This window comes from Centropristis striata, chromosome 24, assembly GCF_030273125.1.
Source record: "Centropristis striata isolate RG_2023a ecotype Rhode Island chromosome 24, C.striata_1.0, whole genome shotgun sequence".
Lineage (NCBI taxonomy): Eukaryota > Metazoa > Chordata > Actinopteri > Perciformes > Serranidae > Centropristis > Centropristis striata.
Window position 1 is genome coordinate 421,820 of NC_081540.1, and position 26,145 is coordinate 447,964.

A 26,145-nucleotide genomic window follows, 5' to 3' on the forward strand; every position below is an offset into this window, starting at 1 on the left:
TGTACCGAGCAGATGCATAGCAATGGAATCAAAGGCCGTGTCCATTGAATGCACAACAGAATTCCATAAAAATGATGCAAATATCGATGCAATACACATACATAGGGTTTTTTTTTCTTCTCATACAAATTACAGATTACAAAAACATAAATGAGATCTTTTTCGTTTTGCCCCGAAGCAGCGCTGAAGATACAGAATAATGAGAACGACGCCTGTACAAACTTCTAATGCTCGCAGATGGGAAAACACTCATACACTCACACACTCACTCACACACTCTCTCATACACTCTCACACACTCACACACACTCAGACACACTCGGTCATCACGGGGTGAGAGGGGAGAAGCAGAATTCATGTCCAGCGAGCTTCAGAGGGTTTGGTTTCTTCTTCAGTCACACAGACGGATGAACACGGTCCACAGTGAGCTTCAGAGTGATTGTAGTGTTAAAAGACCCGGAAACGACCCGGATACGACCCGGATACGAACCGAGAACAACCCGAAACGACCCAGAAACGACCCAGAGACGACCCGGATACGACCCGGAAACGACCCGGATACGACCCGGATGCCACCCGGAAACGACCCGGATATGACCCGAGACGACCCGGAAACGACCCGGATACGACCCGGATGCCACCCGGAAACGACCCGGATATGACCCGAGACGACCCGCATACCACCCAAGACGACCCCGATACCACCCGGATACGACCCGGAGACAACCCAGAGACGACCCGGATACTACCCAGAGACGACCCGAGACGACCCGGATACGACCCGAGACGACCCGAGACGACCCGGAAACGACCCGGAAACGACCCGGAAACGACCCGGATAAGACTCGAGACGACCCGGAAACGACCCGGAAACGACCTGGAGACGGCCCGGATACGATTCGAGACGACCCGAGATGACCTGGAGACGACTCGTTACGACCCGGAAATGACCCGGATACTACTCGAGAGGACCCGAGAGGACCCAGAGACGACCCAAAGATGAGTCGTTATGACCCGAGACGACTTGATACGACCCGGATACGACCCGAACAATTTGAGACTACCCAGAGACCACTCGAGCGGAGCGGATCCGGGCTGCAGGAGGAGGATCCGGGCTGGAGGAGCCGCGCGGAGCCGGGAGGGTTCTGAAGAACCAGGAGGAGAAATAAAAGAAGGAGAGAAAGAGAAAAGGTAGAAAAAGAGGTGGTGATGCTGCTGCTGGCCTCGGAGGACACGACGGAGAGGACCAGAGTCAAGACACCGGGATTACCGGGACACTTCCGGCACCGCCTCTTCACAGTAAAAGCAGAATAATTAACCCTCCTGTTGTGTTGCTGGGGGTCAAAATGACCCAGTTCAAAGTTTTAATTTTCATAATCATGAGAAAAGCAATAAAACTGCTATTCAATAATTTCAGTAAAATCCCTAAAATTGTCCTAAATCTTGATATTTTGTGCGGTCAAGAAAATATTTTTATTTTACATTCAAGAGAAAATCTATAGCAATTGTGTTTGTTTATTTATATTAAAATGTATTTTATCTTTATCTTATTGTCTTTGTTTTACATATATTGTAATTTTTATTTTTGTATATTATCCTATGTTGTTATAGTTTTTGTAATTGTTTTGTAACTTGATGTTTACATTGTCATTTCTTTGACATTATTTGTTATTTACATTGCAAAGTGTTCAATCAAATCAGATTTTTTCATGCAAAAGAAGAAAAGAAGATTATTTAGGATGCATCTGTCGCCATATAAATCTCATTTCTAACACATCATCTCTCCCTTGTAATAAAATATTTAAAAAACACTTTTTCCGCTGTCTATATATATCTAAATTGTTCCTATTTTTTTTCTAGTCTACATTGTTAATATTTTTATATTTCTTGTGAATGTTGCTTCTCTCTATTTATTGATATTTTACTGATGCTTCTTTCTATTTTTGTTGCCGTAACACTGTAAATGTTCCTATTGTTTCTTTTTTATTTGACAATTACTGAAAAAAAATGATCATAATAATTGTTTAACTCTCTGTTGTTTAATTTTTTTTAACTAGTCATATAAACTTCATCTCTCCCTAATATGTTAATCATCTTTAAATGTCAGAATTTTAATGTTTTTAACAGGATCTGGTTTGTGCAAACACTTTATTTATGCTTGTTTTTAATAATTTACCTTTATGTTGTTGTTGTTGTTGTTTATTAGATGTGATGTTGACATTGTCATTTCTTTGACATTTTTTGTTATTTACATTGCAAAGTGTTCAATCAAATCTGATTTTTTTTCATGCAAAAACACCGAAAAATAAGATTATTTAGAATGCATTTGTCACCATATAAATCTCATGATGATAAACTCTTTTATTGTGAAATGCAGCGGTCGGCTGCTTCCGGCGGTGACGCTGACTTGACGCGTCGAACGCCGCTGTGACGTAGCGACCAACGCGGCTGCAGCTCTGCTGATGCTGCAGTTGCTAGGGCGCGAGGAGCAGACGGAGGAGAGGTAAACAAGTGCATGACGGGAAATGTCTCCACCGTGTGTCCAACCTGTCTGTCTGTCTGTCTGTCTGTCTGTCCTCCACCTGTCTGTCTGTCCTCCTGTCTGTCTGTCTGTCCTCCACCTGTCTGTCTCCCTGTCCACCTGAGACAAACACCTTTAAATCAGATTTAAATCAGATATTTCAAAATAAAAGCGCCTGAGCTCTGCTGTCTGTATGCAAAACAGTTCTAACGCTCCAAAACTGCATCCTGGAAGGTTTTATGTTGTTATTCATTATTTATTTATTTATTTATATGTATCAATGTATTCATTAAACATACATAAATATATATAAGCTGATAAGATATTAGTGAAATAATTCAGCATTTTTTCTGGACTGCAACAAAAAAATAATTAACTAAAAGGTTTATTTATTTGAAGACAAAAAAAACAGATAAAATACGTTTTAATATAAATAAATCTCCATAGATTTGATTAATTCAATCTGAATTATGTCAATAATATTTCAAATTAAATAATACATTTAATAATTAATCTGGGTTTGTTTTGGTGCAGAGTTGTTCCAATAAAACTGCTCAGAATTGTTTTATTTATTTTTGGTGCAGCCCAGATAATAATAATAATAATAATAATAATAATAATAATAATAATAATATCAATAAAATTATTATTAATTTGTTATTTGCATGTGCAACACCTAAACTATCATATTCAATTTAATTCAATATGTGCAATAAACATATTTATCTATGATATATATACAAATCATATATATCTCTATAGATTTTCCCTTGTGTGCAAAATAAAAATACACGATTCAGAATAATTACCAATTTTAAAGGAATTTATAATAAGACACAACAGCAGTTTTGTTGATATTTTCTTGACTCCACAAAATATCAAGATTTATGAAAATCGTTTCATTCTTTATTTATTTATATGTATGGTGCATTTGTTTACACATGCACATCAGCACATTACTGTTTATAATGGTTGCATTCATTTTCTAAAGCATAATTCAGTTGCTTTCATTTAAACCTGCCCTCATTATTGTTTAGTTTTTACTTTATTACTTAATAATGTGAAGAAATGTTGATTTTATCTGCAGGGTGCAGTTCCTCTGACGGCCACAGGGAGGCGCTGCTCCTACTGACAATTTAATTATATGGTTGTTTTCATGTTTACACGAGTATTAACATTATATTTTATACTTGAAAGATTTAAGTACTCTACTGAGGTACAATTTAGAGGAACTTTACGTGATATTATGTAACTATATACTTATTTATTATGTATTTATTTATATGTAGGATGCATTTGTTTACATGTTGTTGTGATCTTCTTACATGCACATCAGCACATTACTGTTGATAATGATTATTTAAAGCACAATTTAGTTGCTTTCAGTAAAACCTGCACTCAGAACTGTTTAGTTTTTACTTTATTATTTAATAATGTGAAGAAATGTTGATTTTATCTGCAGAGTGCAGTTCCCTCTGACGGCCACAGGGAGGCGCTGCTCCTACTAACTATGGACTCATTTCATTATATGGTTGTTTTCATGTTTACACAAGTATTAACATTGTTTTTAATGTTTATGTCAACAAAAAGAAGCACTTTAATGATATCTGTTGGTCAAACAAAGATTAAAAAAAATGTTAAATTGTTAATTGTTTTACATTTTTACTTGTTTAAATTGTAAATTGTTAATATTTTTTACTTGTTATTTGCTAATACCTTTCATATATTTCTAGTTTATACTGCTGATTATTATTTATATTGTTATTTTTCTTTCCACTTTGCTGCTCTAAGTCTGGAAATGTTTCCGTTGAGGGACGAATAAAGGAAATCTTAACATCAATCTTAATTTTTAAGCAGGAGGAAATTTACTTGAGTATTTCCATTTTGTGTAACTTTATAATTCTATTTCCCTACATTTAGAGGTAAATATAGAACTTTGTACTCTACATTTATCTGACAGTTACTTTTTAGGTCGAGATTCAAGATAAAAACATGATAATTTAAAGTGATTATTATAAATTGAACTGCAGATTAAGTAGTTAAAAACAATCTAATAAGATATTTAGAATATATAAACCATTGAATACTTTTACTGCAGTAATCTGAATACTTCTTCCATCACCAACATTAGAAATAGTTGCAGAAAAAGAGAGAAAAACATAATAAATTAAGTTGAAAATGAGTTTAAATTTTGTCAGGCTGTGCCGATGTTCATTAATAGTAACAATAATAATAATAATAATAACTAGAAAATTTCCTCTGGGTAAATAGTGAAAGGGCCACGGGGGCTACTGCCGGTGTGTGTACACTATGATGAGATTCTTCAGAGATTTATAACAATTAATTGGTGCGTGTTGGTGGCGCATCTGTGCGTCCTACGCCCAAACTATAACTCTGACAGCTTTACCAGAGGATTGTGAGGGAGAAGACTAATTTTCCACCGATCCCGATCAAACCGCACGTTTCGATATATAATTTAGTAGCGGGACGAAATTGCGTCCGGAAGAGGAAGAAGAAAAAATCCACAGTATAACAATAGAGCAGCACTGGCCCCTACAGCTGTTTAAGGTCACATTTTCTAAAGATAAAATGCCAGTTTTTATACATTTGGTGCCATTTTTACGTCCAGAAATGTCCAAATGATCACCATCATTTCCCCCCTTTCAGTATAAAAGCCCCGAACAGATATAACCAACAATCATTTCATACATTTATTGAGTTTTTTTCTTCCATATTGACTTGAAAATGTTTACAGAAACTGTACCGAGCAGATGCATAGCAATGGAATCAAAGGCCGTGTCCATTGAATGCACAACAGAATTCCATAAAAATGATGCAAATATCGATGCAATACACATACATAGGGTTTTTTTTTCTTCTCATACAAATTACAGATTACAAAAACATAAATGAGATCTTTTTCGTTTTGCCCCGAAGCAGCGCTGAAGATACAGAATAATGAGAACGACGCCTGTACAAACTTCTAATGCTCGCAGATGGGAAAACACTCATACACTCACACACTCACTCACACACTCTCTCATACACTCTCACACACTCACACACACTCAGACACACTCGGTCATCACGGGGTGAGAGGGGAGAAGCAGAATTCATGTCCAGCGAGCTTCAGAGGGTTTGGTTTCTTCTTCAGTCACACAGACGGATGAACACGGTCCACAGTGAGCTTCAGAGTGATTGTAGTGTTAAAAGACCCGGAAACGACCCGGATACGACCCGGATACGAACCGAGACAACCCGGAAACGACCCAGAAACGACCCAGAGACGACCCGGATACGACCCGGAAACGACCCGGATACGACCCGGATGCCACCCGGAAACGACCCGGATATGACCCGAGACGACCCGGAAACGACCCGGATACGACCCGGATGCCACCCGGAAACGACCCGGATATGACCCGAGACGACCCGCATACCACCCAAGACGACCCCGATACCACCCGGATACGACCCGGAGACAACCCAGAGACGACCCGGATACTACCCAGAGACGACCCGAGACGACCCGGATACGACCCGAGACGACCCGAGACGACCCGGAAACGACCCGGAAACGACCCGGAAACGACCCGGATAAGACTCGAGACGACCCGGAAACGACCCGGAAACGACCTGGAGACGGCCCGGATACGATTCGAGACGACCCGAGATGACCTGGAGACGACTCGTTACGACCCGGAAATGACCCGGATACTACTCGAGAGGACCCGAGAGGACCCAGAGACGACCCAAAGATGAGTCGTTATGACCCGAGACGACTTGATACGACCCGGATACGACCCGAACAATTTGAGACTACCCAGAGACCACTCGAGCGGAGCGGATCCGGGCTGCAGGAGGAGGATCCGGGCTGGAGGAGCCGCGCGGAGCCGGGAGGGTTCTGAAGAACCAGGAGGAGAAATAAAAGAAGGAGAGAAAGAGAAAAGGTAGAAAAAGAGGTGGTGATGCTGCTGCTGGCCTCGGAGGACACGACGGAGAGGACCAGAGTCAAGACACCGGGATTACCGGGACACTTCCGGCACCGCCTCTTCACAGTAAAAGCAGAATAATTAACCCTCCTGTTGTGTTGCTGGGGGTCAAAATGACCCAGTTCAAAGTTTTAATTTTCATAATCATGAGAAAAGCAATAAAACTGCTATTCAATAATTTCAGTAAAATCCCTAAAATTGTCCTAAATCTTGATATTTTGTGCGGTCAAGAAAATATTTTTATTTTACATTCAAGAGAAAATCTATAGCAATTGTGTTTGTTTATTTATATTAAAATGTATTTTATCTTTATCTTATTGTCTTTGTTTTACATATATTGTAATTTTTATTTTTGTATATTATCCTATGTTGTTATAGTTTTTGTAATTGTTTTGTAACTTGATGTTTACATTGTCATTTCTTTGACATTATTTGTTATTTACATTGCAAAGTGTTCAATCAAATCAGATTTTTTCATGCAAAAGAAGAAAAGAAGATTATTTAGGATGCATCTGTCGCCATATAAATCTCATTTCTAACACATCATCTCTCCCTTGTAATAAAATATTTAAAAAACACTTTTTCCGCTGTCTATATATATCTAAATTGTTCCTATTTTTTTTCTAGTCTACATTGTTAATATTTTTATATTTCTTGTGAATGTTGCTTCTCTCTATTTATTGATATTTTACTGATGCTTCTTTCTATTTTTGTTGCCGTAACACTGTAAATGTTCCTATTGTTTCTTTTTTATTTGACAATTACTGAAAAAAAATGATCATAATAATTGTTTAACTCTCTGTTGTTTAATTTTTTTTAACTAGTCATATAAACTTCATCTCTCCCTAATATGTTAATCATCTTTAAATGTCAGAATTTTAATGTTTTTAACAGGATCTGGTTTGTGCAAACACTTTATTTATGCTTGTTTTTAATAATTTACCTTTATGTTGTTGTTGTTGTTGTTTATTAGATGTGATGTTGACATTGTCATTTCTTTGACATTTTTTGTTATTTACATTGCAAAGTGTTCAATCAAATCTGATTTTTTTTCATGCAAAAACACCGAAAAATAAGATTATTTAGAATGCATTTGTCACCATATAAATCTCATGATGATAAACTCTTTTATTGTGAAATGCAGCGGTCGGCTGCTTCCGGCGGTGACGCTGACTTGACGCGTCGAACGCCGCTGTGACGTAGCGACCAACGCGGCTGCAGCTCTGCTGATGCTGCAGTTGCTAGGGCGCGAGGAGCAGACGGAGGAGAGGTAAACAAGTGCATGACGGGAAATGTCTCCACCGTGTGTCCAACCTGTCTGTCTGTCTGTCTGTCTGTCTGTCCTCCACCTGTCTGTCTGTCCTCCTGTCTGTCTGTCTGTCCTCCACCTGTCTGTCTCCCTGTCCACCTGAGACAAACACCTTTAAATCAGATTTAAATCAGATATTTCAAAATAAAAGCGCCTGAGCTCTGCTGTCTGTATGCAAAACAGTTCTAACGCTCCAAAACTGCATCCTGGAAGGTTTTATGTTGTTATTCATTATTTATTTATTTATTTATATGTATCAATGTATTCATTAAACATACATAAATATATATAAGCTGATAAGATATTAGTGAAATAATTCAGCATTTTTTCTGGACTGCAACAAAAAAATAATTAACTAAAAGGTTTATTTATTTGAAGACAAAAAAAACAGATAAAATACGTTTTAATATAAATAAATCTCCATAGATTTGATTAATTCAATCTGAATTATGTCAATAATATTTCAAATTAAATAATACATTTAATAATTAATCTGGGTTTGTTTTGGTGCAGAGTTGTTCCAATAAAACTGCTCAGAATTGTTTTATTTATTTTTGGTGCAGCCCAGATAATAATAATAATAATAATAATAATAATAATAATAATAATAATATCAATAAAATTATTATTAATTTGTTATTTGCATGTGCAACACCTAAACTATCATATTCAATTTAATTCAATATGTGCAATAAACATATTTATCTATGATATATATACAAATCATATATATCTCTATAGATTTTCCCTTGTGTGCAAAATAAAAATACACGATTCAGAATAATTACCAATTTTAAAGGAATTTATAATAAGACACAACAGCAGTTTTGTTGATATTTTCTTGACTCCACAAAATATCAAGATTTATGAAAATCGTTTCATTCTTTATTTATTTATATGTATGGTGCATTTGTTTACACATGCACATCAGCACATTACTGTTTATAATGGTTGCATTCATTTTCTAAAGCATAATTCAGTTGCTTTCATTTAAACCTGCCCTCATTATTGTTTAGTTTTTACTTTATTACTTAATAATGTGAAGAAATGTTGATTTTATCTGCAGGGTGCAGTTCCTCTGACGGCCACAGGGAGGCGCTGCTCCTACTGACAATTTAATTATATGGTTGTTTTCATGTTTACACGAGTATTAACATTATATTTTATACTTGAAAGATTTAAGTACTCTACTGAGGTACAATTTAGAGGAACTTTACGTGATATTATGTAACTATATACTTATTTATTATGTATTTATTTATATGTAGGATGCATTTGTTTACATGTTGTTGTGATCTTCTTACATGCACATCAGCACATTACTGTTGATAATGATTATTTAAAGCACAATTTAGTTGCTTTCAGTAAAACCTGCACTCAGAACTGTTTAGTTTTTACTTTATTATTTAATAATGTGAAGAAATGTTGATTTTATCTGCAGAGTGCAGTTCCCTCTGACGGCCACAGGGAGGCGCTGCTCCTACTAACTATGGACTCATTTCATTATATGGTTGTTTTCATGTTTACACAAGTATTAACATTGTTTTTAATGTTTATGTCAACAAAAAGAAGCACTTTAATGATATCTGTTGGTCAAACAAAGATTAAAAAAAATGTTAAATTGTTAATTGTTTTACATTTTTACTTGTTTAAATTGTAAATTGTTAATATTTTTTACTTGTTATTTGCTAATACCTTTCATATATTTCTAGTTTATACTGCTGATTATTATTTATATTGTTATTTTTCTTTCCACTTTGCTGCTCTAAGTCTGGAAATGTTTCCGTTGAGGGACGAATAAAGGAAATCTTAACATCAATCTTAATTTTTAAGCAGGAGGAAATTTACTTGAGTATTTCCATTTTGTGTAACTTTATAATTCTATTTCCCTACATTTAGAGGTAAATATAGAACTTTGTACTCTACATTTATCTGACAGTTACTTTTTAGGTCGAGATTCAAGATAAAAACATGATAATTTAAAGTGATTATTATAAATTGAACTGCAGATTAAGTAGTTAAAAACAATCTAATAAGATATTTAGAATATATAAACCATTGAATACTTTTACTGCAGTAATCTGAATACTTCTTCCATCACCAACATTAGAAATAGTTGCAGAAAAAGAGAGAAAAACATAATAAATTAAGTTGAAAATGAGTTTAAATTTTGTCAGGCTGTGCCGATGTTCATTAATAGTAACAATAATAATAATAATAATAACTAGAAAATTTCCTCTGGGTAAATAGTGAAAGGGCCACGGGGGCTACTGCCGGTGTGTGTACACTATGATGAGATTCTTCAGAGATTTATAACAATTAATTGGTGCGTGTTGGTGGCGCATCTGTGCGTCCTACGCCCAAACTATAACTCTGACAGCTTTACCAGAGGATTGTGAGGGAGAAGACTAATTTTCCACCGATCCCGATCAAACCGCACGTTTCGATATATAATTTAGTAGCGGGACGAAATTGCGTCCGGAAGAGGAAGAAGAAAAAATCCACAGTATAACAATAGAGCAGCACTGGCCCCTACAGCTGTTTAAGGTCACATTTTCTAAAGATAAAATGCCAGTTTTTATACATTTGGTGCCATTTTTACGTCCAGAAATGTCCAAATGATCACCATCATTTCCCCCCTTTCAGTATAAAAGCCCCGAACAGATATAACCAACAATCATTTCATACATTTATTGAGTTTTTTTCTTCCATATTGACTTGAAAATGTTTACAGAAACTGTACCGAGCAGATGCATAGCAATGGAATCAAAGGCCGTGTCCATTGAATGCACAACAGAATTCCATAAAAATGATGCAAATATCGATGCAATACACATACATAGGGTTTTTTTTTCTTCTCATACAAATTACAGATTACAAAAACATAAATGAGATCTTTTTCGTTTTGCCCCGAAGCAGCGCTGAAGATACAGAATAATGAGAACGACGCCTGTACAAACTTCTAATGCTCGCAGATGGGAAAACACTCATACACTCACACACTCACTCACACACTCTCTCATACACTCTCACACACTCACACACACTCAGACACACTCGGTCATCACGGGGTGAGAGGGGAGAAGCAGAATTCATGTCCAGCGAGCTTCAGAGGGTTTGGTTTCTTCTTCAGTCACACAGACGGATGAACACGGTCCACAGTGAGCTTCAGAGTGATTGTAGTGTTAAAAGACCCGGAAACGACCCGGATACGACCCGGATACGAACCGAGACAACCCGGAAACGACCCAGAAACGACCCAGAGACGACCCGGATACGACCCGGAAACGACCCGGATACGACCCGGATGCCACCCGGAAACGACCCGGATATGACCCGAGACGACCCGGAAACGACCCGGATACGACCCGGATGCCACCCGGAAACGACCCGGATATGACCCGAGACGACCCGCATACCACCCAAGACGACCCCGATACCACCCGGATACGACCCGGAGACAACCCAGAGACGACCCGGATACTACCCAGAGACGACCCGAGACGACCCGGATACGACCCGAGACGACCCGAGACGACCCGGAAACGACCCGGAAACGACCCGGAAACGACCCGGATAAGACTCGAGACGACCCGGAAACGACCCGGAAACGACCTGGAGACGGCCCGGATACGATTCGAGACGACCCGAGATGACCTGGAGACGACTCGTTACGACCCGGAAATGACCCGGATACTACTCGAGAGGACCCGAGAGGACCCAGAGACGACCCAAAGATGAGTCGTTATGACCCGAGACGACTTGATACGACCCGGATACGACCCGAACAATTTGAGACTACCCAGAGACCACTCGAGACGTCCCGGATACGACCCGGATACATCCCGGAGACGACCCGGATACGACCCGGAGACGAACCGAGACGCCTCGAGACGACCCAGAGACAGGCGTAGCCGAGATGGGCCGAGACAACCCGCAGATGGGCCGAGACGACCCAGATACGGGCCGGTTAGAGCCGGGCAGAGACGGGCCGATATATACGGGCCGAGTCGGGCCGTCCTGTAGGATTTGTAGAGACGGGCCGAGTCGGGCCGAGTCGGGCCGAGTCGGGCCGGGCCGTCCTGTAGGATTTGTAGAGACGGGCCGAGTCGGGCCGGGCCGTCCTGTAGGATTTGTAGAGACGGGCCGAGTCGGGCCGGGTCGGGCCGGGCCGTCCTGTAGGATTTGTAGAGACGGGCCGGGTCGGGTCGGGCCGTCCTGTAGGATTTGTGCAAGCAGAGAGTCTGTGAGGATCCGGTCTCTTCCAGCTGATTGTTAGTGTTTGTTCCCCAGAGAGAAGCAGAGAGAGGAGGATTGTCGAGTTTCTCCTCAGAGAGTCGGGGGTTAATCGAGTCCGGTGGATTGTTTCAAACGATTCATAAGTGCAACAGAGATTATAACATATCAAACATAAAACAAATAATGGAAAAGCATCAAAAAGCATCTAATAAAAGCTAAAATCCTATTGCACGATAAAAAATGATGATACAAAATAAAAGAGAATGGATACATTGGTATTGCATACAAATCAAGGAAAATAAAAAGAGTCTGTTTTTGTCTTTTAAGACGGTTAATAATAGTTTTACAAGTGTTGATTGTTGCTCGTCGCTGCTTCTAGTTTAGAGACCGCTCGCCGTGGCGGGCCGGTCGGGAGTCTAAACACTGATTGACTTGTTCAAAGTGCACGCAAACAAAGAAATCCATTGAAAAAATATTGCTACGCTCATGAGGGTGAAAGAGAAAAAGATTAATAAGAGAAGCGATGAATGCTGCATAGCTGGATCCATTTAAAGCAATGCCGTCATCAGAGACACGTCACTGTACACCAGCACACACACTCCTAGCTTCCTGTTGCTGATTGGGACAGAACCTCCCGTCTGTCTGTCTGTCTGTCCGTCTGTCTGACTGTCTGTCTGTCCGTCCGTCTCTCTGTGGGTCACACGTGGGTGTCTCCGGGCTCGCCGCCGCCGCCCCGCAGGTAGATGGCGGAGCTGGACTTGGGCCGGCTGGGGGCGTGGCCGGGGCCGCCGCCGCCGCGGGACGAGCCGTTGTTGTTGACCTCGGGGCCGCGGCTGTCCGTGGAGATCACCCACGTGGTCGGACGCCACTTCTTCAGAGAGTACGGCGTCTTCACGCGCTTCTTGATCTTGTCTCCGGTGGCGCCATCGGGCTGCACCAAGTCGGCCCCTGAAAGAGGAAATTATTATAAATTATTATAAATTCTTAGAGTCGTAAACCAGCAGACAGAAGACATTAAAGCTCCAAACAAACAGGCTGCAGATTGTTCACATGCACGACTCCAGTTAAGGAGTTTTCTCTGCAGACTCCAGATCAGTCAGACCGGATCTACAGGATGGAATAACTCCAGAATAACACAAGAGACAGACAGAAGCTCCTAAACCAGGGGTCTCAAACTGGCGGCCCGCGGGCCAATTGTGGCCCTCGTGACGATATTTTGTGGCCCCCACCTTGATATGAAAGTTTAATGTGAGTTTTATATGAATGGCACTACATGGCCGTGTTGTGTGTGGAAGGTCCCTTTAATTACTTTTTTTGGTAATTTTGTGTTTTTCAGGTCATTTTGTCTGTTTTTGTTAATTCTGTGTATTTTTTGGTCATTTTGTGTTTTTTTTAGTAATTTTGTGTATTTTTTAAGTAATTTAGTTTTTTTTTCTGTCATTTTGTGTCTTTTTTTAGTAATTTTGTGTCTTTTTTGGTCATGTTGATACTGCCTCCAGCGGCCCCCAGGTAATTAGTTTGAGACCCCTGGTTTACTGTCCCTTTGAGGCAAATCTGTGATTTGTGATTTTGGGCTCTATAAATAAAACTGTTCAACAGTGTGAGGCAGAAAACCATGAATGCTGGCTGATAATTCAACAGTAGCTGCAGAACTCAGAGAGCAGGGGGACACGGTGTGCAGCCTGGAGGACTCTGGGGGTCCCCCAGGTCCCTCGAGTCCCTCAAGTCCCCCAGGTCCCTCAGGTCCCCCAGGTCCCTCAGGTCCCGCTGTAGAACCTCTATCATCTGTAATCTAAACTCTACTAATCTGCTTGTACAGGTGGTTTACCTAGCGCGGCGAGGTCCTGCGTGGTGAAGGACAGGTCCAGGGAGTTGGGTCTCTCCGGGCGGCGAGCTCTGGGCTGCCGGAGCAGCGCCTCGCCCCTCATGGTGACGGGCGCCGCTCCCTGAGGGGCGGAGCCGGCGGGCCCCGACCCCGAGCTGTCCCCGGCGGGCCCCGTGGCGTCCCTGCTGCCTCCCTCGCCGCTGCCCCCCTCCTCCTCGGCCCCGTCGCTCTCGCCGCCGCTCTCCCCGTCGCCGCGGCCGTGGCCCGTGTTGCTGTTGTTGTTGTTGGCGTTGGGCCGGGCGGAGCGCAGCACGGCCACGCCGCCGGGCGCCGCGTCGCGCGGGTCCGGCTGCTCTCGCTCGCGGCTCAGCAGCGGCTCGTGCTCGTCGGGGCTCGCCGTGATGACGCCGAGGCTGAGGCGGCCGTCGTCATTGGCCGACCGCATGGCGCCGGAGCCGTTCTGGGTGATGGCGGTGAAGCCGGCGGCGCCGCCCGCAGACAGCGAGGAGATCCCGCCGCTGGCGTGCCCGTTGGCCGCCCCGTTCCCGCTGCTGGTGGCGTCCCTCAGGGCGGGCGTGTTGTTGGTGCCGCGGTGAGCCTCCGCGGACGATCCCGCCGTCGCCACGGCGCCAATGTTCATCTTGGCGCCCTCCACCTGCCGCAGGTTCGACTTCCCCGAGCGCCCGAACTTGAAGCGGAGCGACGTGGACTCCTTCTTGGCGGGCTTGGAGCGCAGCGGCAGGCTGGACGGCCTCTTGGGCAGGTTCTGCTGCTTGGGCAGGGGGAAGATGGCGCTGGGCATCGGGGGGGCGGCGGCGTCCGAGGAGCCCGCCGCCTCGCTCGCCATCTTGATGAGCGGGTAGAGGAGGCTGGAGCTGCCGGGGCTCAGGGGGTCCGGGGAGCAGAACTGCTTCTGGGAGTGCTCCATCAGGTTCTCGTCGGAGCTCTCCTTCAGGTTCTTGTCCACCTCTTTGGGGTCCAGCTTGGTGGTCTCCAGGTCCTCCTGGGTGAGGTGCAGGCAGACGGGCACCGTGGCCCCCGGGGGCCCCTCGGAGTCGGACAGGATGGTGGTGGTGGTGGTGGAGGCGGAGGGGCTCCCCCGGAGCCCGGTGCTGGTGCTGCTGCCCTCGGGGCTGGGCAGCCGGGCGTTGGCCTGCTGCTGCCGCTCCTGGTTGATGGAGTTACGGTTCCTCTCTCCGGGGGCCCCGGGCCCCGTCCGCCCGCCCACCGACCCCGTGGGGTCCGCCGCCGCCGTGTTCTTGGCCACGCCCCCCTCGTGCTCCTCGATGTAGCTGGAGGGGTGGTCCGCGTACGGGCCCGACTTCGGCGTCATTCGGTTTCTGGAAGGAAAAAAGTGCAGAAAAGGTCAAAATCACGTTTATTTGTAGAGAACCTTAAACAGAACCAGGGTCGACCAAAGAGCTTTACATAAATGATTAACAACAGAAAATCTAAAAGATACATAAATGAATAACAACAAAGATTAAATAAAAAAAGACAATTACATCTAGTAATATATGAGATGAGATACAGCACACAGAAACAACTTTATTCTCACACAGGTTGGAAAGATTTAAGAATGTCCAAAAAGTTAAAAACAACGTTAAAACTAGAACATTTCTAAAGAAACGTTGAGTGTGCTTGAAATTATTAGATTACAATTTGAACAGGCTTTGGTAGCCAAGCAACCAGGACAATAAATTGTCATGAATAAATTATTTCTGTGGAGTGGTTTCTCCGGCCTTGATCGAGTTTACAAATTTATATTTTGACAAATTTGTCTCTCCCTCTGCACTAGTGATGATGTCATCCACTCTAGCCCCTCCATAGGGTAACATTGGGGGGATATTTTTGCCGTGTTTTTGCAGAATAATTTCAAAAAACGTTTGTTGAAAAGTCACAGCACACTTGTCGGCTCACCTCTCGTTGTGCAGCGTGGTGGACATGGGGTTCAACGTGGGGCTCACGGACTTGGAGCGGTCCCAGATGAGGAGCAGCTCGGCCAGGCGCTCCTCGGCACACTGAGCGGTGAGCCGGGCCTCGGCGTCCTGGTCCCAGCAGTCCTCCATGGTCTCCTTCAGGGACCGCACCGCCTGCAGGAGACAAGGAGAAGTTTTACCTCTTAAACACGACTTATTATCACGTCATGGAAGACTTTTTCCAGGGTTTACACCAGGGATGGGCAACTTAAATGCTGCAGGGGGCCACAGGGTGATAGTGCTGACGGTGCAGGATAATAATAATAATAATAATAATGATAATGATAATGATAATGATAATAATAATAATAATAATAATAATAATAATAATAATAAGTGAGTACCAGGCTGTTCTCCTTCCAGGCTTCGGGGAACTTGGGCCTCTGTTTCTCCCGGGACACCAGGACCTGCATGTCCTCAAACGTGGGGTGGTTCCCCGCCTCCGCCTGGAACGCCATCTGGTACTCTGGCACAGACTCTCCTGCAGGAGGAGGAGCAGGAGGAGGAGCAGCAGGAGGAGGAGGAGGAGGAGGAGCAGCAGGAGGAGGAGCAGAAATATACAGCACAAAACAACTCATCAACACTGTGATAAATGAGGGTTTAATATCTGCAGGAGGCTGTTTATAATCAGGAGAATTAATACAATACTACTAAATACTGTCTGTCTCTCTACCTGTCTGTCTGTCTGTCTGTCTCTCTACCTGTCTGTCTGTCTGTCTGTCTCTCTACCTGTCTGTCTACCTGTCTGTCTGTCTGTCTGTCTCTTACCAGGGAAGAGGTCGGTGCACCTCATGAAGCTCTCCCAGTAGATCAGTCCCAGAGCGTACATGTCCACCTGTTTGAGGGCCGACTCACAGTCCCTCAGGTTGACGGCTCCTTCCAGGACCTCAGGGGCCATGTAGCGGATCGTCCCCACCTACAGAAAGACACATTTAAATATATATAATATAATATATGTCCTTCCAGGACCTCAGGGGCCATGTAGCGGATCGTCCCCACCTAAAGATAGACACAATAATCACATTTAAATATATAATATATGTCCTTCCAGGACCTCAGGGGCCATGTAGCGGATCGTCCCCACCTAAAGATAGACACAATAATCACATTTAAATATATAATATATGTCCTTCCAGGACCTCAGGGGCCATGTAGCGGATCGTCCCCACCTACAGGACACAATAATCACATTTAAATATATATAATATAATATATGTCCTTCCAGGACCTCAGGGGCCATGTAGCGGATCGTCCCCACCTAGAGACAGACACATTTAAATATATATAATATAATATATGTCCTTCCAGGACCTATGGGGCCATAATATTATTTTCTATTAAAAGACAGGAACATGAGACAATAATTCACCAGATGTTTATATTATTGTAGTCTATGCAATCATTTAAATATGATGAAATATTGTCATTTTTATACAGAGGTTTTCCTCCGAGCTACCTGCTAATAAACAGAGACTCCATACTGTGGGAAACCCAAACAAACAAACAAACAAACAAACAAACAAACAAACAATCAAACAAACAAACAAACAAACAGACGGACGGCCCAGAGCCTTAGTGCCTCTTAGGAACAATGTTATGATGAATGATAATAATGTTCTGGATGCTAATAATAATATTGTGGATGATAAAGATGTGGAGTGTGTGTGACCTCTGACCTCACTGATGGCGGCGTTCTCCTCCTCGCCGTGCCTGGCGGGCCGGTTCCCCGTCAGCTTCATGGACAGACCGAAGTCGATGATGACGCAGGTCCCGTCAGCCTTCACCAGCACGTTACGGCTGTTCAGGTCCCTGTGGGACACCGCCGGCTTGTACAGGTCTACAACAACAACACAGGGACAGAGGAGCACCATTTAGTGTCATTTTTACATCTATTCTGGTCATTTTGTGTCTTTTTTAGTCACGTTTACATCTATTTTTTGTCATTTTGGGTCTTTTTTAGTCACGTTTACATCTATTTTTTGTCATTTTGGGTCTTTTTTAGTCACGTTTACATCTATTTTTAGTCATTTTGTCTTTTTTAAGTGATTTTAACATCTATTTTTGGTCATTCTGTGTCTTTTTTAGTCATGTTTACATCTATTTTTTGTCGTTTTGTGTCTTTTTTAGTCCTGTTTACATCTATTTTTTTGTCATTTTGTGTCTTTTTTAGTCGTTTACATCTATTTTTTGTCATTGTGTGTCTTTTTTAGTCACGTTTACATCTATTTTTTGTCATTTTGCGTCTTTTTTAGTCGTTTACATCTATTTTTTGTCATTATGTGTCTTTTTAGTCACATTTACATCTATTTTGTTGTCATTTTGTGTCTTCTTTAGTCATGTTTACATCTATTTTTTGTCATTTTGGGTCTTTTTTAGTCATTTTTGATCTATTTTTTGTCATTTTGTGTCATTTTAGTCACATTTACATCTATTTTGTGTCATTTTGTGTCTTTTTTAGTCATGTTTACATCTATTTTTTGTCATTTTGAGTCTTTTTTAGTCATTTTTACATCTATTTTTTGTCATTTTGTGTATTTTTTAGTCATGTTTACATCTATTTTTTGTCATTTTGGGTCTTTTTTAGTCATTTTTGCATCTATTTTTTTGTCATTTTGGGTCTTTTTTAGTCATGTTTACATCTATTGTTGGTCATTTTGTGTCTTTTTTAGTCATTTTTACATCTACAGTCATGGAAATATTGTTGATAATAACCAGAATCCTGATGAATAAAACCATGTTAAATGTGGAGATATGAGGAGACGAGTGAAGCAGAGAGAGGAGAAGCTTCTCCTCCTCACACTGAACTCCTCCTCCTCCTCCTCTCACGCTGCACAAACACAAGAACTCCTCTACCGTCCTCCTCCTCGCTGTTTGATGAAGAGGAGGAGGAGGAGGAGGAGGAGGAGGAGGAGGAGGAGGAGGAGGAGGCTGTGTGAAGTGAATAAAAGAGTTGAGTTGTCACTTTGAGGCTCTGAAGACGGATCTAAAGGAGCCTCGAGGAGATTCACGTCATCTCAATCTGACTTCCTCCTTTTATTTCTCTTCTCTGTGTGAAGCTCCAGAGAGCTAGAAATAACTACCTTCATCATTTTATCTCTTTTTTACTCATTTTACATCTATTTTTAGTCATTTTGAGTCTTTTTTGGTCATGTTTACATCTATAGTTGGTCATTTTGTGTCTTTTTTGGTCATTTTTACATTTATTTTTGGTCATTTTTGCATCTATTTTTAGTCATTTTGTGTCTTTTTTTAGTCATGTTTACATCTATTTTAGGCAATTTTGTGTCTTTTGGTATTTTTTTGTCTTTCTTGGTAATTTTTGCATCTTTTTTTTTCTTATTTCGTGTTTTTTGGTCACTTTTGCATCTATTTTCGTCTCATTTTGGTTTTTTTTTGCATCTATTTTTAGTCATTTTGTGTCTTTTTTAGCCATGTTTACATCTATTGTTGGTCAATTTGTTTCTATTTTGATAATTTTGTGTCATTTTTTTGGTCACTTTTGCATCTATTTTTTTCTCATTTTGTGTCTTTTTTAGTCATTTTTACATCTCTTGTTGGTCATTTTGTGTCATTTTTACATCTATTTTGGTCATTTTGTTTCTATTTCTATAATTTTGTGTCATTTTAGCATCTATTTTTAGTCTTTTTGTGTCTCTTCCAGTCATGTTTAGTCTGTCCTTTCCCCTCTCCTCTGTATGAGTCCGGCTCCAGGCCGGCCGGCTATAAATAACAGCGTGCACGCCGTGTTTATGTCAGTGTGTGTTGGTAGAAACGATGGCGCTCCAAGCCAAACACAGCCACGTGGAGCTGCAGCGTGCAGGTCACACACACACACACACACACACACACACACACACACACACACACACACACACACACATTATCCAAAGCCTTTGTAAATAATCTGAGTAGACAAACTAAAGACTCTGGATGTGTTTGTGTTTCAGGAACAGATGGAAGCAGAAACCTTCAGTCTGAGGAGCAGCAGCAGTTATGTCATTAACTCTGTGTGTGTGTGTGTGTATGTGTGTGTGTGTGTGTGTGTGTGTGTGTGTGTGTGTGAGTGTGTGAGTGTGTGTGTGTGTTCACCTCCTTTGAAGAGCTCCGTGTGCAGGTAGGCGAGGCCTCGAGTCACTGAGTGAGCCAGACGACAGCTGCTCACCCAATCACTGGTCTGGATGCTCAGGTAGCGGTTCAGAGAGCCCTGAGGAGGAGAGGAGGAGGAGCAGGAGGAGGAGGAGCAGGAGAGGAGAGGAGGAGGAGGAGAGGAGAGGAGGAGGAGAGAGGAGAGGAGGAGGAGGAGAGGAGAGGAGGAGGAGGAGGAGGAGGAGGAGGAGAGGAGGAGCAGGAGGAGGAGCAGCAGGAGGAGCAGGAGGAGGAGGAGAGGAGGAGAGGAGAGGAGGAGCAGGAGGAGGAGAGGAGGAGGAGCAGGAGGAGGAGGAGCAGGAGGAGGAGAGGAGGAGGAGAGGAGGAGCAGGAGGAGAAAGTAAAACAGCAGTTAAGTAACTGTAGCATAAGATATGGTAATAACAGCATACTGTCTTTTGTTAGACCATTCGTATTTATATATATACAAATAAATAAATAAATAATTAATTGATAAATACATTTTCAAACTTGAACTTGACTCAAACTTGATTTCAGAGCCTGCAGAAATTATTTATTGAGACTGACGTCAAGGTTTCCTTTTATCTATCCAACCATCCAACATCCATCCATCCATCCATCCATCATCATCCATCCATCCATCCATCCATTCATCCATCCATCAATCATCCATCTATCCATCATCATCCATCAATCATCCATCTATCCATCAATCATCCATCATCATCCATCCATCCATCCATCCATCATCATCCATCCATCATCTATCCATCCATCATCCATCATCATCCATCCATCATCCATCCATCATCATCCATCCATCCATCCATCCATCCATCCATCCATCCATCATCCATCCATCCATCCATCCATCCATCCATCCATCCATCCATCCATCATCATCCATCCATCCATCCATCCATCCATCCATCCATCAATCATCCATCCATCCATCCATCCATCCATCCATCCATCATCATCCATCCATCCATCCATCCATCAATCATCCATCCATCCATCATCCATCCATCCATCCATCATCATCCATCCATCGATCCATCCATCAATCATCCATCCATCCATCATCATCCATCCATCCATCCATCCATCCAACCATCCATCATCATCCATCCATCCATCCATCCATCCAGCCATCATCCATCCAATATCCAATATCCATCCATCCATCCATCCATCCAACATCCATCCATCCATCCATCCATCCAGCCATCATCCATCCAATATCCAATATCCATCCATCCATCCAACATCCATCCATCCATCATCCATCCAACATCCATCCATCCATCCATTCAACCATTCAACATCCATCCATCCATCTATCCAACATCCATCCCTTCAACATCCATCCATCCATCCAACATCCATCCATTCAACATCCATTCATCCAACATCCATCCCTTCAACATCCATCCATCCATCCATCCAACATCCATCCATCATCCATCCAATATCCATCCATCCAACATCCATCCATCAAACTATCCATCCATCCATCCATCCATCCATCTATCATCCATCCATCCATCCATCATCCATCATCCATCCATCCAACAATCCAACATCCATCCAACATCCATCCATCCATCGTTTTCTACAGCAAGTAAAGGAGATAAAATGTTCTGTCAAGCAGTTTTATTGTGAAAATCCTCCTAACCCTGCAGAGGAAGGGCAGCCTTTTAAAACTCAACTAGGACTGCAAGCAGTACTGAACGGGCCCTCGCAGAGTGGAGCCGTCGGAGGACGGCACGTCGGGGTAGGGCACGTGGGGGGAGGCCACATCGGGCGCGGCAATGTGGGCTCAGTCCCTATGCGTCCCAAATGGCGTGTCTCCTACTATGTGCTCGGGATAGGTGTAAAACATAATACTTGCTGTAGCCAGCAGGGGGCGCAATGACTGTGTGTCAATATTGACATGTGGGTGTGTCCAGGGCTGGCCCCTCATCATGTGTGAGAAATTTGGGACAGATTGGACAATGTATGGTCAAGTTATACAGTCTCGTGTTTCATGGCGAGACGCCATATTTTGGCGCCATGCCACGCCCACATAGTGTGACTGTCGGTAAAGATTTATACAACTTTTGATCCCAAAGGCCTCGTGATGGTACTGACCAAGTTTGAAGTCAATTGGATAAAATTTGTAGGAGGAGTTTGTTAAAGTATGCGAGCTGGAAATTGGCAAAAACGATGACAAGTGCGATATTCAATCCAAGATGGCCGACTTCCTGTATGTTTTCGGGTATGGGTCCAAGAGGCTTTTTGGTGTGTCTTCACATGATTCATGTGTGTACCAAATTTCGTGTCTCTACGTGAAGCCTACTGCGAGGGCTAGGCATAAAAGTTGTTACTTCCTGTTGCCAGCGGGGGGCACTATGACTGTGTGTCAATATTGACATGTGGGTGTGTTCAGAGGTGGACCCTTATCACGTGCAAGAATTTTGGGCCAGATCAGACAATGTATGGTGAAGTTATACAGTCTCGTGTGTTATGGCGAGACGCCATATTTTGCTGCCATGCCACGCCCACATAGTGTGACCATCGGTAAAAATTTATACAACTTTTGATCCCAATGGCCTTGTGATGCTACTGACCAAGTTTGAAGTCAATGGGATGAAATCTGTTGGAGGAGTTATGTAAAGTATGCAAGGTGGTCATGTGATGAAAGGGGGCGTGGATATAGCATAAGGGGCGGGGCTTTATGAAATTTTGTCATTTAGAAGTGTTAAGGGCTGGACTCTGATGAAGCATTAGAAGTTTGGAGCAGATTGGACAAAGAAAGGGAAAGTTATGATGATCTCGTGTTTTATGGCGAGACGCCATATTTTGCCGCCATGCCACGCCCACATAGTGTGACCGTCGGTAAAGCTTTATACAACTTTTGATCCCAAAGGCCTTGTGATGGTACTGACCAAGTGTGATGTCGATTGGGTGAAATCTGTAGTACGAGTTCGTTAAAGTATGCATGGTGGAAATGGGCCAAAACAGCAGGAAACGCCATTTTCGATCCAAGATGGCCGACTTCCTGTACGTTTTAGGGTATGAGTTCTTGAGACTTTTTGGTGCGTCTTGCCATGATACATGTATGTCCCAAATTTCATGCTGATACGACATTCCTGTGCGAGGGGCTGAATTTTCTTGACTTTCAAGGGGGCGCTGTTGAGTCATTTTGCCACGCCCATTCCCGCGAATACCAGAATACGAAAATTTCACGGGAGATTGACATATATTCCAAAAATTAGGAGTTTTTGAATATGATAAAGCCCCCAAAAAGGCGATTGATTACCCGGAAAAATAATAATAAGAATAGACGGACCAATTTCAATAGGGTCCTCGCACCGTTAGTGCTCGGTCCCTAACTAGGACTGCGCGCAGTACTGAACGAGCCCTCGCAGAGTGGAGCCGTCGGGGGAGGCGCCGTCAGGGGAGGGCACATCGGACGCGGTGCTGTTGGCTCAGTCCCTATGCGTACCAAATTGCGTGTCTCCTACCACTGTGCTTGTGGTAGGTGTAAAACATGTTACTTCCTGTAGCCAGCAGGGGGCGCTACGACTGTGTGTCAATATAGACACGTGGGTGTGTCCCGGGGTGGACCCTAATGACGTTTGTGAAATTTGGGACAGATTGGACAATGTATGGTCAAGTTATACAGTCTTGTGTGTTATGGCGAGACGCCATATTTTGCCGCCAAGCCACGCCCACATAGTGTGACAGGCGGTAAAGATTAATACAGCTTTTGATCCCAAAGGCTTTGTGATGGTGCTGACCAAGTTTGAAGAGAATTGGATGAAATCTGTAGGAGGAGTTCGTTAAAGTATGTGACCTGGAAATGGCCAAAAACGATGACAAGTGCGATATTCAAACCAAGATGGCGGGCTTCCTGTTGGGTTTGAGGTATGGGTCCAAGAGGCTTTTTGGTGCGTCTCCACATGAAACACGTGTGTACCAAATTTCGTGTCTCTACGTGAAACCTACTGCTGGGGCTAGGCGTAAAAGATGTTACTTGCTGTTGCCAGCAGGGGGCGCTATGACTGTGTGTCAATATTGACACGTGGGTGTGTTCCGGGCTGGACCCTAATCACGTGTGTGAAATTTGGGACAGATTGGACAATGTATGGTCAAGTTATACTGTCTCGTGTGTTATGGCGAGACGCCATATTTTGCCGCCATGCCACGCCCACATAGTGTGACCATCGGTAAAGCTTTATACAACTTTTGATCCCAAAGGCCTTGTGATGCTACTGACCAAGTTTGAAGTCAATGGGATGAAATCTGTTGGAGGAGTTATGTAAAGTGTGCAAGGTGGTCATGTGATGAAAGGGGGCGTGGATAAAAAATAAGGGGCGGGGCTTTATGAATTATTGTTATATAGAAGTGTTAAGGGCTGGACTCTGATGAAGCATGAGAAGTTTGGAACAGATGGGACAAAGAATGGGAAAGTTATAACAATCTCGTGTTTTATGGCGAGTCACCATATTTTGCCGCCATGCCACGCCCACATAGTGTGACCGTCTGTAAAGATTTATACAACTTTTGATCCCAAAGGCCTTGTGATGGTACTGACCAAGTTTGAAGTCAATTGGATCAAATCTGTAGGAGGAGTTCGTAAAAGTATGCGACCTGGAAATGGCGAAAAACGATGACAAGTGCAATATTCAATCCAAGATGGCCGACTTCCTGTACGTTTTCGGGTATGGGTTCTTGAGGCTTTTTGGTGCGTCTTCCCATGATACACATATGTACCAACTTTCGTGTGTCTACGTGAAAAAAACCTATATTGTGAGGATGTTTTGAAAATTTTGAGGGGGCGCTAGTGAGTCATTTTGCAAGGTCCATTCCTGCGAATACCAGAATACGTAAATTTCAAATCTTATTAATGTATATTCCAAATATGGCGAGTTTTTGAATATGATAAAGGCCTCAAATAAGCGATTTATTCCCCCTAAAAATAATAATAACTAGGACTGCGCGCAGTACTGAACGGGCCCTCGCAGAGTGGAGCCGTCGGGGGAGGCGCCGTCGGGGTAGGCGCCGTCGGGGGAGGCGCTATGGGCTCAGTCCCTATGCGTACTAAATGGCGTGTCTCCTACCACTGTGCATGTGGTAGGTGTAAAACATGTTACTTGCTGTTGCCAGCAGGGGGCGCTATGACTGTGTGTCAATATTGACACGTGGGTGTGTTCTGGGCTGGACCCTAATCACGTGTGTGAAATTTGGGACAGATTGGACAATGTATGGTCAAGTTATACAGTCTCGTGTGTTATGGCGAGACGCCATATTTTGGCGCCATGCCACGCCCACATAGTGTGATCGTCGGTAAAGATTGATACAACTTTTGATCCCAAAGGCATTGTGATGGTACTGACCAAGTTTGAAGTCCATGGGGTGAAATCTGTTGGAGGAGTTATGTAAAGTATGCAACGTGGTTATGTGAAGAAAGGGGGCGTGGATAAAGCATAAGGGGCGGGGCTTTACGAAATATTGTTCTTTGGAAGTGTTAAGGGCTGGACTCTGATGAAGCATGAGAAATTTGGACCCGATGGGACAAAGAATGGAGTAGTTCTAACAATCTCGTGTTTTATGGCGAGACGCCATATTTTGCCGCCATGCCACGCCCACATAGTGTGATCGTCGGTAAAGATTGATACAACTTTTGATCCCAAAGGCCTTGTGATGCTACTGACCAAGTTTGAAGTCCATGGGGTGAAATCTGTTGGAGGAGTTATGTAAAGTATGCAATGTGGTCATGTGAAGAAAGGGGGCGTGGATAAAGCATAAGGGGCGGGGCTTTATGAATTATTGTTATATAGAAGTGTTAAGGGCTGGACTCTGAAGAAGCATGAGAAGTTTGGACCCGATGGGACAAAGAATGGAGTAGTTCTAACAATCTCGTGTTTTATGGCGAGACGCCATATTTTGCCGCCATGCCACGCCCACATAGTGTGACCGTCGGTAAAGCTTTATACAACTTTTGATCCCAAAGTCGTTGTGGTGGTACTGACCAAGTTTGATGTAAATCGGGTGAAATCTGTAGGAGGAGTTCGTTAAAGTATGCAACGTGGAAATGGCGGAAATTCCATATAAAATCCAAGATGGCCGACTTCCTGTACATTTTAGAGTATGGGTTCTTGAGACTTTTTGGTGCGTCTTGCCAT

General features: G+C 43.0%; 1 protein-coding gene across 1 annotated transcript in view; it reads right to left on the reverse strand.

Annotated features, from left to right (window-relative positions):
* Nucleotides 1-11,962: 11,962 nt before the first annotated feature.
* The window catches only part of LOC131963164 (bone morphogenetic protein receptor type-2-like), a 46,230-nt gene continuing 32,047 nt past the window's right edge, over nt 11,963-26,145 (reverse strand). The window contains exons 8-14 of the mRNA XM_059328318.1: nt 19,955-20,069; nt 17,542-17,702; nt 16,634-16,781; nt 16,210-16,346; nt 15,807-15,979; nt 13,890-15,226; nt 11,963-13,009 (exon numbers count right to left, since the gene is read on the reverse strand). Of these exons, the coding sequence (XP_059184301.1) occupies nt 12,759-13,009; nt 13,890-15,226; nt 15,807-15,979; nt 16,210-16,346; nt 16,634-16,781; nt 17,542-17,702; nt 19,955-20,069 (2,322 nt within the window). The 3' untranslated portion in view covers nt 11,963-12,758. The remainder of the gene's footprint in view (nt 13,010-13,889; nt 15,227-15,806; nt 15,980-16,209; nt 16,347-16,633; nt 16,782-17,541; nt 17,703-19,954; nt 20,070-26,145) is intronic.